The sequence below is a fragment of the Suncus etruscus genome, chromosome 1 (genome assembly GCF_024139225.1).
Source record: "Suncus etruscus isolate mSunEtr1 chromosome 1, mSunEtr1.pri.cur, whole genome shotgun sequence".
Classification (NCBI taxonomy): Eukaryota; Metazoa; Chordata; class Mammalia; order Eulipotyphla; family Soricidae; genus Suncus; species Suncus etruscus.
This window is the reverse complement of record NC_064848.1, coordinates 156,036,069-156,050,996: the sequence shown is the minus strand read 5'-3', so window position 1 is coordinate 156,050,996 and position 14,928 is coordinate 156,036,069. Positions and strand designations below refer to the sequence as shown.

Here is a 14,928-nt window from a genome sequence, read left to right as displayed (position 1 = left end):
CCCTCATTCATTCACGTTGTTATGATAGTTCTCAATGTAGTTATTTCTCTATCTGTTCCCTGTGTTGATAGTCTTCACGGGCCGAATTTCTGTTTCTCTGGGTCCTTGACCATCTTCAGTTGTTTTTGTCCCTTCTACCATTCTACTACTTTTTCCCTTTCCACTGCCTCACTCTGCCATCCTTGTCCTAGAACCCCATACATAAAAGGAAAGGGAATAAGGAGAAAGTTCCATTCCAAGAAATGGCTTTTTATTGCTCTGAGACAAAGTTGTGCTCCTCAGTCATTCAGGTGACAAGACACAGAGGCTTGGGCAGGACTGTCAGGCAAAGTTCCTGGAGACAGGTTTTCTATTCATTATTTGTAACTCTGGAACAAATCAGTCTCTGTATTCAAGGGAAGTTAAAAAATGGTTAAAATCCATAGCTTTACTTTCGTAAGGAAAAAAAAAAAAACAACCAATAAAACCTATCTCTTTCCACAAGTAAGAATACAGCAAAAAGAAGCCTATACAAAAAGAAATCTCTATTTGTAATACCTTTTCTTTGCCAAATATAGCTGGAATCTCTCACTTGCTTTTCTTTTAATGAAGTTAACCATTGGCATTTTTCCTAAAGAAATATAAAACAAAGTTGTTAAAGTGTTTATGGCAGGAAGTGCCAATTTCTGGGCTGTTTCTGGGATATGTCCTTTCTAGTTGTCTGATCTAAACCTTGAACTAAAAATGATATAGCAAGGGGGACAAGCCTACTGGTGATGAGGGAGGGAGGAAGAGTAGGAGGCAAGGAAGGGCTAAGAGTTGGGAACAGTGTTTAGTTAGGGGCCCAGATGCCTGGCATCCTGAGGGAGTGGATGGACAGATTAGAGAAGACTAGATTATTTGGTAGCTATTATAAAACCAAACTGAAAGGACAATGACTTAAGAGTACTTGTAAGCTATATGAATATGAGTTCAAATCTCTGGTGTGCTGTATGTGTTGAGGTCAATTCTGGCAGCTCTGCTGAGATATGCTAACATTTCTTACTATACTACATCCAGGTATGCATGAGCATCACAGAAAGGCAGCCTCACTGGTGTTAGTACTATGTCCAGGAAATGCAATTCTCAGTGAGCACGTGTGTGTATACTGTGGAGATCACTGGTGAACATCACAACCATTGCTCCTATGTCTCAATTGAAAGAGCAATCTCCTGTGAACATGTTTGAAGCACCAAAATTAAAGTGGAGCAAACCTTGATGATTACTACAACATGTTGTGAGATCCCCAATGAGTACCACAGCTGAAAATGTGTAAGCAATACAGTCCAGCCTGTATGAAAACCTGGCTATTGACACAACAACAACAACAACAACAATAACAATAATCACAACAAAAAGGAAGGGAGGAAACTGAAAAAATATATATATGGGCCAGAACAATAGTTATAGCAGGTAGAGTGCTATAATTCCAGCACTTCATATGGGCTCCAAAGCACACCAGGAGTAATTTCTACACACAGAGCCATTAATAAGCTCTGAGTACAGCGGAGTATGACCCCAAAATCCAATATTCAAGGACATCTCTTTACATCAAACAAGTGTGTGATATAGAGGGATTTCCTTGAGTATTGCTGAAATTATAACAATAAGATGCAAAATAGTGTAAAATTGAACTCCAAGTTTATAAAAATATTTAAAAGGGTTGTCAGACAAGATACAGGATGCACAGTTAATTTCAGAGAAACAAAAAAAAATTTTTTGGTATAAGTATGTCCTAGGCAACTTTTGAATTATTTTATCTCAAGTCATTTATATACTTTGCTAAATCTGACAACCCAATTAAATAAGGGGAGGAAAGTGTAAAAAAACAAGGGAAGAAAACTGTGGGAAGTAAGGGGAGGCAGAAGTAACTACTACCAGCAAACTTGGAGTTCAGCCATTTTTGTAAATTTAGTATGTGTAGGTAGAGATGCCCAAACAAATTAGAAAATAAAACAAGTAAGGCCTTTTTTGGTAAAAAAAAAAAAAAAAGGTATTCATCATATACCAGCCCAAAAGGCAAAGGCAGAATAGATAGGCATAGTAAAATATGTAGGGTAAACAAAACAAAGCAACCCTTTTTTGCTCATTTGGTTCAAAAAATATGAAAGGACATTCACCAGGCTGTTAACACTGGCACATGCAAGCATTGAGTGGGCTAGGACAGAAGCAATGTGTTAGTTTTGCCTTTATTTACTTTTGAATGGTATTTTGTCAACTGGTTACAACAAAATATGAGACTTATGTGTTTTGAAAAGCATCGGAAAAAAAAGAAAAAGAAAAATATAGTGACAGGATGTCACCCAAGTAGTGATCGAAGGACTTAGGGGTCATTCTGGTGATACTTGGCCAACCAGGACAGATGATTCAATATTAGGGCTTCAGGGTATGATTCTGCTCCAGGGGCCTCTAGTAATGGATGCCTACAGTGCCACCAGGGTCGTAGCTGCCTGTACTTGAGGAGCCTTGTGGTACTAGGGATTGAACTGGGTCTTGTGCATCTATCCTTGTGTTATCTCTCCTGGCTGTCTGTAAAGTGAGGTATCAGACTGGAACTTAAGAGCACGTACTTTGGAATTATTTATACACACAATTTATACACGATGATCTCAGCTTAGACTGTATCATATCCTATTCTGTAATGATATAACCCCATGATTACATACGAAAATTATATGTTTAGTTTCCTCATCTGTAAAATAGAAGCAAAATAGCTTCTTATAATTTATTATGAAGATTTTCAATTTGAAAATTTTATAGCTTTGTAATGGTAGTTAACTACCTTTAATGCAATGGTTTATTATTAAAATATTCTTATTATAATATATATTATATGATATTATTATTAAAATATTGTTGCTATTATTATTATAATAGAGGAAAATGGCTACAAACCCTGAAATTCTAAGGCTAGTTTCAATGAATTTAGGATCTTGATAATGATCCTAATTTCTGGACCTCTCCACTGATTTTTCTATACTGAGAGAGTATTGGACTTCATACCCTCTACTTCATTCATTGCTCAATTATTTTGGAGTGTTTTTCTGTGTGCCAGTCAATGAGCTATGAGCTGGAGACACAGAGAAGAAAGATCTGGCTCCTTTTCAGAAGAGGTACAGTCTCATAGACCATGCAAACACACAAGGTAAGAAGAGATGAAGTCATGAAATTTTCCTATACATGGATGTACATGGAATCTATTATGCTGAATGAAATAAGTCAGAGGGAGAGAGATAGATGCAGAATAGTCTCACTCATCTATGGTCTTTAAAAAAAAATGAAAGACAGTTTTGCAATAATTCTCAGAGACAAAAGACAGGAGGGCTGGGAGGTCCAACTCATGACATGAAGCTCACTACAAAGAGTGATAAGTGCAGTTAGAGTAATAACTACACTGAGAACTATCATAACAATGCGAATGAATGAGGGGTAGAAAGCCTGTATAGAGTACAGGTGGAGGTGGAGGTGGGGAGGAGGAAGATTTGGGACATTGGTGGTGGGAATGTTGCATTGGTGAAGGGGGGGGTGCTCTTTACATGATTGAAATCCAATTACAATCATATTCATAATTAAGATGTTTAAATGAAAATATTAATTAAAAAGTGCATTTGGGCTCACAGAAGAAGTAGGAGAAACGTGTTTATCTTATGAATGTTCTGTTGGTCTTGGATTTCTTATACAATCTAGATGGTTCACAGCCTGAAGAGAAGAGAAGAGAAGCAGTTAGTACCTGATGTTGACTTAAGATCGGAAGAGGAAGTAGGATGCCACATTGAGAACAACTCCTCATAATGTTATAAGCAGCCTCATCTACAGACGAGGAGAGCTTGGGATTGTGGTTAGATTTCAGAGGAATATCATTAGCCTGATCTCTGCCTCTTGGAGTTTTCTTTGTTGAATTTTCAAAAAGAGAAGGAGATTTCTTGCTATTTTTGGTCTTTGGACGGACATCTTTCTCTGCCGTGGAAGGGTAGTCTTTAGCAGTCTGATCTGGAAGAAACGGAGTGGGAATTCTTGATATTCCAACTGGAAAGGATTCCATAGACTCTGTAACTGCATGGCATTTGTTCTGCAATTGCGAGTAATACATTAAATTAAAAAATGAGTTTAGCATTCTGAACAATATAGTGAGACAACTTGAATACTTTAATATACTTAGAAATAATGCATATACTTAGAAATTATGGATAAAAATTCTAAACATTCATCTAGTTTTAAAGCTGACTTGGCAAGAAAGTTTAAAGACAAAGGAATAATATTCAGCTTGTTAATCCTATCAGCTGAGGTTTTAGATGGAGATGGGGGGGTCAATCCTACTATTAGGGGCTTGCATGAGGAAAAAATGTTATTAAAATAAGGAGAAAAGGGGGCCGGGCGGTGGCGCTGGAGGTAAGGTGCCTGCCTTACCTGCGCTAGCCTAGGAGACGGACCGCGGTTCGATCCCCCGGCGTCCCATATGGTCCCCCAAGCCAGGAGCGACTTCTGAGCGCATAGCCAGGAGTAACCCCTGAGCGTTACCGGGTGTGGCCCAAAAACCAAAAAAAAAAAAAAAAAAAATAAGGAGAAAAATTGAAAACAAGATTCTCCTTTCCCTACACATAGATTGGAACTTGGAGGCTAACCCAAAACTAAAAGAAAATAATTAACTAATCAGAAAAGAAAAATGGAAAGGGTCTTTTGCTCCAAAGTGTGGTTGTGATGAACATGGGAGATTTATGCTTAGAAAACTATAAACTCAGGTCACTGTTGTATTTTGGGTTTAGATTGATATTAGCCAAGGGCCAGAGTGGTAGGGCATTTGCATTGACCCAGAACAGATACAGTTCAATCCTCAGCATCCCATAAGCTCCCCTGAGTCAGGAGTGATTTCTGAGCCCAGAGCCACTGAGTGTGGCCCCCAAAAAACAAACAATAAAATAAAATAAAATAAAAAGTTGTGTGATCATCTGCTCTATTCAGGCAGTCATAGGTGCAGTTAAGATACTTGTATTGGGGCTGGAGAGATAGCATGGAGGTAAGGTGTTTACCTTTCATGCAGAAGGTCATCGGTTCGAATCCCGGCATCCCATATGGTCCCCTGTGCCTGCCAGGGGCGGTTTCTGAGCATAGAGCCAGGAGTTACCCCTGAGCGCTGCTGGGTGTGACCCAAAAATCAAAAAAAAAAAAAAAAAAAAAAAAAAAAAAAAGATACTTGTACTAATGTCCCAGTAATGTGCTCATAAGCAGAGAAGGGCACAGGGTCCCTCAAAGAGAGTCAAGGATTTGACTCAGGTCCATAAGAAGAGGAGGGAAGGTGGAGTCCTGGGTTCTGAACAAGGAGGGATGCCAGTTTGAAAAGACCACATATTCTAAACCTCTTAGATTTCTCTTCCTCAAGCCTAAGTTTTTTCCTGGCCATACCAGGTAGCCTATCTGGAAAGGACACGAAGTGGTAGGAAGGTACCCTAGACAACAGCCAATCATTTTAAAGATTATCAGAAGCTAGAACCACCTTATATCCACTCCCTATACAATTTGACTTGTAACTTTGGAAGGGGTTTTCTCCCAGAGGAGACCAGTCAGTATGGGGCTTGTGGCTAATGGAATAAAGTTTTATTTTGCTTTACTCCAATTGAGTGGTCTTGTCCTTAGATTCTGAACCCTAATATGCTATAGCTGGAGTGATGGCAGGTAAAGGGGAAATTGGGCTCCTAGAAAGTCTGGTACAAATGGAAAACAATTATGATAGGTCAGTCTCCAACTATTTATTAACATCCCTTTCTGAATAAAGGGAAAATAAATAAATAGCCACATGGTGTAAAATGGGCCCAGAATTTACCTTTCACATCACATTTCTTTGGAATATGTACTATACTGGCATCATTAGAAAATGGCCAATTCGGGCCGGGCGGTGGCGCTGGAGGTAAGGTGCCTGCCTTACCTGCGCTAGCCTAGGAGACGGACCGCGGTTCGATCCCCCGGCGTCCCATATGGCCCCCCAAGCCAGGAGCGACTTCTGAGCGCATAGCCAGGAGTAACCCCTGAGCGTTACCGGGTGTGGCCCAAAAAACCAAAAAAAAAAAAAAAAAAAAAAGAAAATGGCCAATTCTTTTGTTTTGTTTTGTTTTGTTTTTTGTTTTTGGGTCACACCCAGCAGCACTCAGGAGTTCCTCCTGGCTCTACGCTCAGAAATCGCCCCTGGCAGGCATGGGGGACTATATGGGATGCCGGGATTCAAACCACCGTCCTTCTGCATGAAAGGCAAACGCCTTACCTCTATGCTATCTCTCCGGCCCCGAAAATGGCCAATTCTGATGATGGCTTCTGACTCTTCAGGTAGCCTAGTAAAGCTGATATATCTATGGCATTTTCAGGAAGGCAGCACAAGGCAGGGGGCAGGGTAGATTTCCTTTTCTGCATTAAATAAAACAGCCCAATGCCACTCCCTACACTCTGACAAAACGACCCAGCTCTGATTGAAATCAAATACACAAGCAACTAAATCCTTTCAGGTGAGATTGCACAACAGAACTGAAAACTCTGGCTCTTTCTTTTCATGAGGAAATTGGGGTGATCACAAGAAAACCCAGCAGCCCCTGCCCATAGCCACCATCTTGGCAGAAAAAAATTGGCCTGGCTCCTCCTCCAAACTCCAAAAGAAAATAATGTCCACCAACTCTTTCCAGGTTGCTTGATCTGGGCTGATACCTTTGTGGCATTCTCAGAAAAGACAAGGCAGATTCTCCTTTCTGTGAACTACTGCAGCCCAACATGACACTCTATGCCTTCTGACAGAAATGGCCCTGCTCTGATTTAACCTTAGCAAATTGTCGAGTTACCAAAGTTGTTTTAGATCTATAGATCCTGAACACCTCAATATTTTATAATAGTGTCAGCCCAATAGTATCACAGGAAATCTAATAGTAAAGATACATAGGATTCTACCAAACTCAGTGAACCTAAACAGTAATACAGAAGGCTCAACTAGCACCAACTACAGCTTAGTAAATCCACAGACATTGACTTTAATACCACCATGGAGAGATATAAAATCATTTCAAATTGACCCTGTTGATGGGGCCAGAGAGATAGCATAGTGGTAGGACATTTGCCTTGCATGCAGCCGGTCCAGGACAGACGGGTTTGAATCCTGGCATTCCATATGGTCCCCTGTGCCTGTCAGGGGTGATTTCTGAGCGCAGAGCCAGGAGTAAACCCTGAGCACTACCGGATGTGACCCAAATACCAAAAGATAAAAATAAAAAAATTGACCCTGTTGATCTAGATTTTGATAATTCCACTTACTTTTGTGTTGTAACAAGTAATATGTTTGTACCTGTATGAAGGCAGACTACGGTGGTGAGTGAAAAATTGGGAACACTAGTGAAGGGAAGATTACATTGGTAATGGCATTGGTGTTTGAACAGTTAATGCCTGAAATGACTTGGTAAATCATAGTGTTATAATAAAAATTGGGAGAAGTAAAAAGAAAATGACCATTTCCTACTCACCATATGCTGGGAATAGTCATTTGCGAGTATCAGTTGATTGCAATGATGGCAGTGGATTTTCTTTTTAGAAACTGAACCTTTGTTCCCTAAAGAAGCACAAAAACAACAGTTTAAATAATTGATCTTGATAATCAGCTGCCCCACTTTTCCACATCTGTGTGCATGCCCTATAGATGTGATATAGTCCAGGGTTTGCCTAACTCTGCCTATCTTACCCTCACAATTCTCAGTCCAGTCACCTGTATTCTTTCCTTCAGAGCTACACAGGCAGCTTTGATCCTGACAGAGACAAGGCCTGGAGCAAGACTGGTTTCTAAGGCAATAAAAGAAACTGTAGATTGATCCTGTTAAATTGATTTCATTCATCAAATTCCTGGCTCAGTGATCCAAGTAAGGAAATTTGTCCATATTGTTAAGTATGTGAAATCTGTGTTGTGTTGCTTCATTGAAATTATATTATGTTGATGAAGTGATGTGGGTTGTGTTGAATCACAACTGTGCTAAAATTAAAGGAAATGTACATGCCCTTAATGTTCCAGTTTTCCCTTTTGGATTTGGGTAGGTTGTTTACAAGAAGTATTTACTGATCAAAGGGTTTTAGCCTTTATCACAGGTAACCACATTATTGAAACTACAATCAACAGAAGGGCAACCTGTGTCTTCTGTAAATACCTCTTATTAAGAGGCAAACAAATTCTGACACCATGAAGGGCTACCAGGAAGCCAACATAGAGGCTAAAAGTCAGCGTCCATAGGATGGTGGACAAGGCTCTGAATTGGTGTTTAAACTCTGGTCACCAATCTTATTTCTACTTCAACAAGTTCTTGTTTCACCTGTATGAAAGAATGAGATAATTGTATCTCTGCCAGACTGAGAATATGATAGAGGAGATTAAAGTAGCTTTCTTCGGAGATTTTTTTTGCCTATACATGTATGTGCACACGCATATGCCTGCGTGCATACATACACATGTGTGGGCTGGCTCCTTGTACCCTATAAACCTGGGTATCCATAGATCTGGTTCTGTGCTCACAGATCAATCCTGGAAGGGCTCAGGTGACCATATATGACCCTGGGGATCGAACTCAGGTAACCCATCCTCAGGCTAGTTTTTAAAAAGCACAGAAGACACACGAGAGGCATCATGATAACTGGACTAGAAATAGAATAATGAGCTTAATGACTGAGCCATGCTTCACCCCTCTCCCCAGCCTCCTTCACATCCTCAGGATCCTTCCTTGCATCGAATTCAATAGCCCCCTCCCAAAGCTTCTCTTTCACTTCCCTGCTGGGGCTACTCACCTTTCTTAAACAGAGACCATTCACTCTGACACACTTTGTGGTGGTGGGCCAAGCCCTGGAGTGGGATGCTCCAGCCGCACCCCATACATTGTTCCATCTGTTTGCCATGGTGGTGCTCATGGGTTTCCACCTTGCACGAGCTCACAGCAAGCTCACCGAACTGACACGCAACATGCTCTTGGAGTTCTGTGGTCTGCATGAAAGCAGGTGAGACAGACATGGTCAGCAACCAGAAGGGCCACTGTCTTATTACAACCACAGTAATTCTTCTGACAAGCAGCTGGGCACAGGAGGAGGCTCTGACCCTAGAGAGGGCTGACTATTGTTTCCCATGACTTTCTGGGAGAAGAGGGAAGCTGAGCTTTGCTTTATTTTATTACTTTATTTTATTTTTGTTTTGGGGGCCACAGCTGGTAGTGCTCAGGGGTTACTCCTGGCTCTGCACTCAGGAATCTCTCCTACAGGGCTCAGGCGGCCATATAAGATATCAGGAACCAGACTAGGGTTGGCAGCTTGCAAGGCAAACACCCTAATTACTGTGCTATCTTGACCTGGCCAGGTTTTAAGTAAGTTGACTTCCTCACCTCCCTCTTCACCCATGTTGGCCTCAGAACAGTAAAGGAACCAGGTGACAATCAGCCCCTGGAGCTGATGAAGTGCCTCGACCTGAACCCCGAGTCCTTTTCCCCCACTTACTGTCTTGACTCCTGGAGGGGAGCATTGAGGATGGGGACTTCCAGCTCCCTGTGGCAGTGGCCAGCTCAATGAGCAGGAAGTGTTTGTGGGATCCACTGAGTTGAAATGGATGTCTGAGCCTGAGGATTCCCAGAAAGATAGGTAAGGGGTCCCATAAAGAATGGACACAAAGACAAGAAAGAGGAGTCAGCTTTGGATTAATGCTTACTTTGACTGCTTTGTGTAGGCCTACCTATCTGGGCCTTCTCATCACAAATCTTACAAGTAAGTCCAGTATTTCCTGAAACAGGTCCCTCCTACCCTTGCCTTGCTGGAACCCCTGAGCTTGTAGGAAAAAGATTGGGAAATGGAGGAAACTGGTAAGTGTAAGGAACTAAACTCAATTTACAGTTTCATTCACAGATAATGGAGGCAGCCATGAAAGTGAGGGCCAAGGGTCCCCACTGCAGCCCAGTAAGTTGCATTGTGGGTCAGACTGAGGGGCTTGGGGCACTGTGTCCATTACCTTCCTGAGTCACCTCACCTGCTGGTGCTCACTCTTGAGGTGTGCTTCCAACTTCTCCTGGGACTGGGGTTCCTTGCTTTCTGGACTGTGGACCAGGAACCTCAGGCAGTGGGCCTCGTGGAGGATCAGGTTGGCGGAGGCGACGCTTTTTTTGCTGCAGGAAAAAAGAAAATGGGCTTATTTTATAGTAGAAAACATGGAGCATGTTCATACATGGGGCAACTTGATGAAATAGTTTGAAGCCTCAGGCTCTAAAAATAAAATGTTCCCATCCAGAGAGGTATAAAGGGGTTAAGGTATGCCCTTGTATGTGCTGACTCAGGCTTGATCCTCAACACCAAATGGTTCCCTGAGCATCAGAGGAAAGCTGTAGGCTCTGATCACTGCCAAGGTGTCTCAGGTAACCCCTTGCACCGTAGTGCCTGAGCAGCACCCGTCATATACTGTACCTCTCACTGAACTGCCAGCCCAGGGTCTCTAGGAGGGGCCTCCCTGGACATCATCTTGGAGGCCTCACCCCAAATTAGAAGCACAATAGCTGGTATCTGGTGGTCTCCCAAACCTGACATCTGATCTCCATCAACCCTCATCAGGATCAGCTCTAGCAAGGAATTGTTGGGGTTAGTGTTCCATGTGCCTGAGTGCTATTTATTTCACAAGAATCTCCTGAGGCATATCAATAACATGCTTTCTAAAAGTACCACAAATGCATTAATATTGTCTGTGCCATAGTAAACTGTATTTTTGTTTATTTTGTCTTATTGAGGAGTATTTTTTGTTTCATTTTGTTGTTTTTGTATTTGGGGGTGTTTGGGGGTACTATACCTAACAGTGCTCAGGGGCTACTGCTGGCTCTGTGCTCAGCAATCACTCCTGGCAGTGCTCGGGGGACCATATAAGATGCCAGTGATCAAACCTGGTCTGTCAGATGCAAGGCAAACATCCTAGCCCCTATTGTACTATTGCTCCAGCCCTCATAAATTTTTTTCTTAACATAAGCAAACAAATATCAAGTTTCTCCAAATATTGTTTTTCTTTTCAACTGAAGCCCTGCATGGCTCACAGAGGGGAAGCCTGTCTGGCCATGTACTCTGTTTCCTAAAAGGCAGTGCATTCTACACATTCCTGTCCCCTGGATCACCTGGGAAACCCAAAAGGCACTTCAGGGAAAGCCCAAAGACTGAGAACTTGTTCAAGTTCCAGGTGGCCTGCATTGCTTTATTTTTATTTTTTGGTCAGACCAGGCAGCACTCAGGGGTTGCTCCTGGCTCAAGGCTCAGAAATCACTCCTGGCAGGCTCAGGGGACCATATGGGATGCTGGAATTCGAACCACCAACCTTCTGCATGAAAGGCAAACACCTTACCTCCATGCTATCTCTCCGGCCCCGTTTTTATTTTTGTTTTGTTTTGTTTTTTGTTTTTTTGGGGGGGGCCTGCATTGCTTTAACCTTCCTCACCACCAGGGCCCGAGCTTCTTTCACTAAACCATAGTGTCTGTCCAGGCCCCTGGGGAGAAGGATGCGGGGAGCTGTTACTTTGGGGTAGGCAGTGGGAATATAACCCAGGATAGTGGCCCAAGGCTCACTCCTCTGGTCGTAAATACACTCAGCTCCAGCACAGGGAGGGTGTGTGGCACCAAAGCAGTCACTTGTTCCCTTTTTTCTTACCCATGGGTCTGACCTGGCTGCCACCCCCAAGCTCTTCCTGAGACACTAGAGAGCCAGAAAGCCCAACTCGAGCTCAGTTCACAGGAGTGAAGGATCTTCTTGGCTCCCTTTTCCCTTATAGAGAACAAGTTAGGAGAGGCCCTATCAAAGGTTGTATCCCCTAAATTAGAAGTGTGGCCTGATCCTTCTGCGCTGTCCTCTTCTCCACTTATACCCCATCCCCACCCCACTCCCACAGCTCCCTCTCCAGGCAAGAGTGAGAATGATTTGAGACAGACTAGTCAGCCAGGGTCTTTCTGGTGTGGGGACTGAGTAGGTCTGACACATAGGAATATCCCAGAAAGGATGGTTAACTTGGTGATTTAACTTGGGCCTAAATATCTCAGAGTATGAGCAGTTATGTAGGCAGTTTCCTCTCACCCAGAAATCTTTTCCTCCCAGACAAGAATCTGACCCTTTCCCCTCACCTTAGAAACAGTCCTGGCCTGTCTACTCCCTCAGACAGACAGGCCCAGACAACCACTGCAGAAAGCAAAGCCTTACCAGTTCCTGCACACTTGGAAATCTCCTCCATCCATGGCTAGTTTTCCTGTTGTGTTTCGTTTTCACAGAGAAACAAAACTGAAAGTATTCTTGCAACCCAACCCACTGCTCTGAGGGAGGAGTTTCAGAATTGCCAGCTGGGTTGCCCAGGTTCCTGTGGTGGGGCAGTAAAGCTGCTAGGGACATGGCCGGCCTCACTTGCCCTTGACCCTTCTGGACAGTGAGCCAGTGCTGCTGTTACCAGCTAAATCTATGTCTAGGTGGGGGAGCCAGAGGCCAGCCACCCTACAGCCCTCCCTGCTTATGCTGGCCTTGTGGAGCCTGAGGGCTACTCCTGGCGCCTGGGCTGCATTTCCTGAACTTCCTATAGTTTGTACAGTTTGTACAGGAAGTGTGTTTTAGAGGAACTCTGAACGTGTTTGTGTGTGTGTGTGTGTGTGTGTGTGTGTGTGTGTGTGTGTGTGTGTGTGTGTGTGTGTGTGGTGTGGGGGGTGGGGGGCTTTGCTCCAGGATGACAGGCTCAGGAATCCTGTTCTCTAGCATTCACTAACCTAGGACCACTCACTGTCCATTATCCCAGGTTTCTCTTTTTTCCCCTGACAGCTGCAGGTCACAATTGAGAAGATGCTTTGACTTAGATCACCCTATTATGCTTTTTTTAATTAAAATTTTTTATTTATTTAAAGAAAATGCATCACATAATTGACATATTTGATCATAACACATTTGTTTCCATGTAAGTTAAAGCAAAGTTGTTGGAAAAAAATTGAAAGAAAAAGAAAAAGGAAATGGAAGAGAAGAGAAAAAGAGAGAGTAAAAAGAAGAGTACAGTTGCGAGCTCATTTGTGAAAATTATTGTATCACCAACCAATAAAGTCTTAGTAAGCTCTTGTTATAAATTGGGGTGTTCTTTTAGGGATGACAGCATCAAATAACTGAAGTCCAGAAATTCAAAGCTACGATACTATGAATTTTAAGGGTATATACTCTGCTGGAGGGCATCCTGGAAGAAGGTCCAGTTTGAACATGGTGACTGCATTTATAGGACAACTGGAAAAAAGGGAGATACATGGGAAGGTGTCTGCACTCGCCCCCCCGCCCCCCACAAAATGCCCTGGTGATATCAGTCCAATACCTGGCAAACCTGTGGCTAGATCAATGTCCATGAAGGGAATTGTTGAGGGACAGTGATAAGGCAGGCCATTGGGAAAACAGTGGTTCTGGGTGATGGAGGAAGCAAGCGTGGCTTCCCCAGAGTCAGGGGCCACCCTCTCCTCCTGAGATGGCCAGCTTAAGATATAGGGTACTAAAAAACAAGCCTTTATCAGGTTTTGAACCCAAAAAGAAAAGCCAGAGCTGGTCTTTCTGGGAGGGCCCTCTGCACCAGGGAGCTGAGTCTAGATCCTCAGGGTGTCATAAGTTGTACCTGGACTCACCCTAGCCTTTGGGCACAAATGTGATGTGGAACTTTAGGAATCTAGACATTTTTCACTAAATTACTTCCAGGTAAGATCCAACATTTAATGATACTCAAGAGAGATCCGTGATCCAAACAGTTACAAAAATTTAGACAAACTAGAGACCAAAAAGCACTTGCCTTATGTGGGTTTGATCCCCAGCATCCAATATGGTCCCCAGAGGGATTTCTGAGTACAGAGCTAGGAGTAACCCCTGAACTGCTGAATGTGATCCAAAACCAAAGAAAAATGTAGACAAACTGATGGAAAGTTCCAATATTAAAAAAAAGTTCTGTTAAAGGTAATATATTCAAAATTATACATCATAATTTTACTAAGCTAACATAGAATGTTTGTGTTCTTTTTTTAACTTTTATTCTTGTTTAGGTAGTATGGTTAATGATATTATGATTAATATGTGTTAATATTTATTGCTTTGATATACAGTTGTAGCAATATTATTACCACTAAAGTGGTGGATTCTTCTAATAGGGAAAAGCTGGGTCCAATAGTGAAATATGTAGAAATGAGAAAACAGGGGCTGTAGTGATAGCATAACAGGTAAGGCATTGCAGATGGCTGATCCCTGGCACTCCATATAGTCCCCGAACCAGCCTTGAACCAAGAAGTGATCCCTGAGCACAGAGCCAGAAGTAAGCATTAGCACCACTGGGGGACCTGAAACATCAACAACAACAAAAAAAAGAAAATGCTAGGATTATTTTAAATTGCAAATAATTGCAATTCCTTCAAAAATATTTGGATATTCTACATATTATACTGAATTATCTTGAAGGGGATTTAATATATATTTTGTTTTTCAGATTTTTAGTTGTGAAAGTTGAGTCCATCTTGGGGCCAGGAAGGTTCAAAGGACTGGCATGATGGATGCCCAGATTAGATTATCAGCATGAAAGGATAGAGTAGCCCAAGGGTTATTAGACATTACTGGCTACTTCCATTAGCCCCAAATTGAAAGTAATCCCCCTCCTATCTGAACCATCCTCCCTAGCCCAACTTCAAGTCAGGAATGGCCCATAAACACAAACCAAAGCAAAAAGTCCCATATTTAATTACCTTCAGTAATCATTGTATTATTGGCAAAATCAAGAGAGTAAATGAGAAATTTTAATTGTAGATTTCCCACTTGTTGAAACACTTTATTTGAACTTTAGTGAGCATACTATACACATATATTTATAATGGGGGACCATATGAAATGCAAGGGCAGGACCCGGGTTGGCCCAG

The 14,928-nt window shown here is 42.3% G+C and overlaps 1 protein-coding gene across 1 annotated transcript; it reads right to left on the bottom strand.

Moving 5' to 3' along the window:
* Positions 1 to 263: 263 nt before the first annotated feature.
* On the bottom strand, positions 264 to 12,264 carry XAF1 (XIAP associated factor 1). Its single transcript, XM_049787168.1, has 7 exons — positions 12,224 to 12,264; positions 10,031 to 10,166; positions 8,812 to 9,004; positions 7,509 to 7,594; positions 3,749 to 4,087; positions 538 to 610; positions 264 to 385 (listed from the first exon to the last, which is right to left on the bottom strand). Exons 1-7 carry the CDS (start codon positions 12,256 to 12,258, stop codon positions 357 to 359), a joined length of 891 nt encoding a protein of 296 aa, XP_049643125.1. The 5' UTR covers positions 12,259 to 12,264; the 3' UTR covers positions 264 to 356.
* Between the last annotated feature and the right edge of the window lie 2,664 nt (positions 12,265 to 14,928).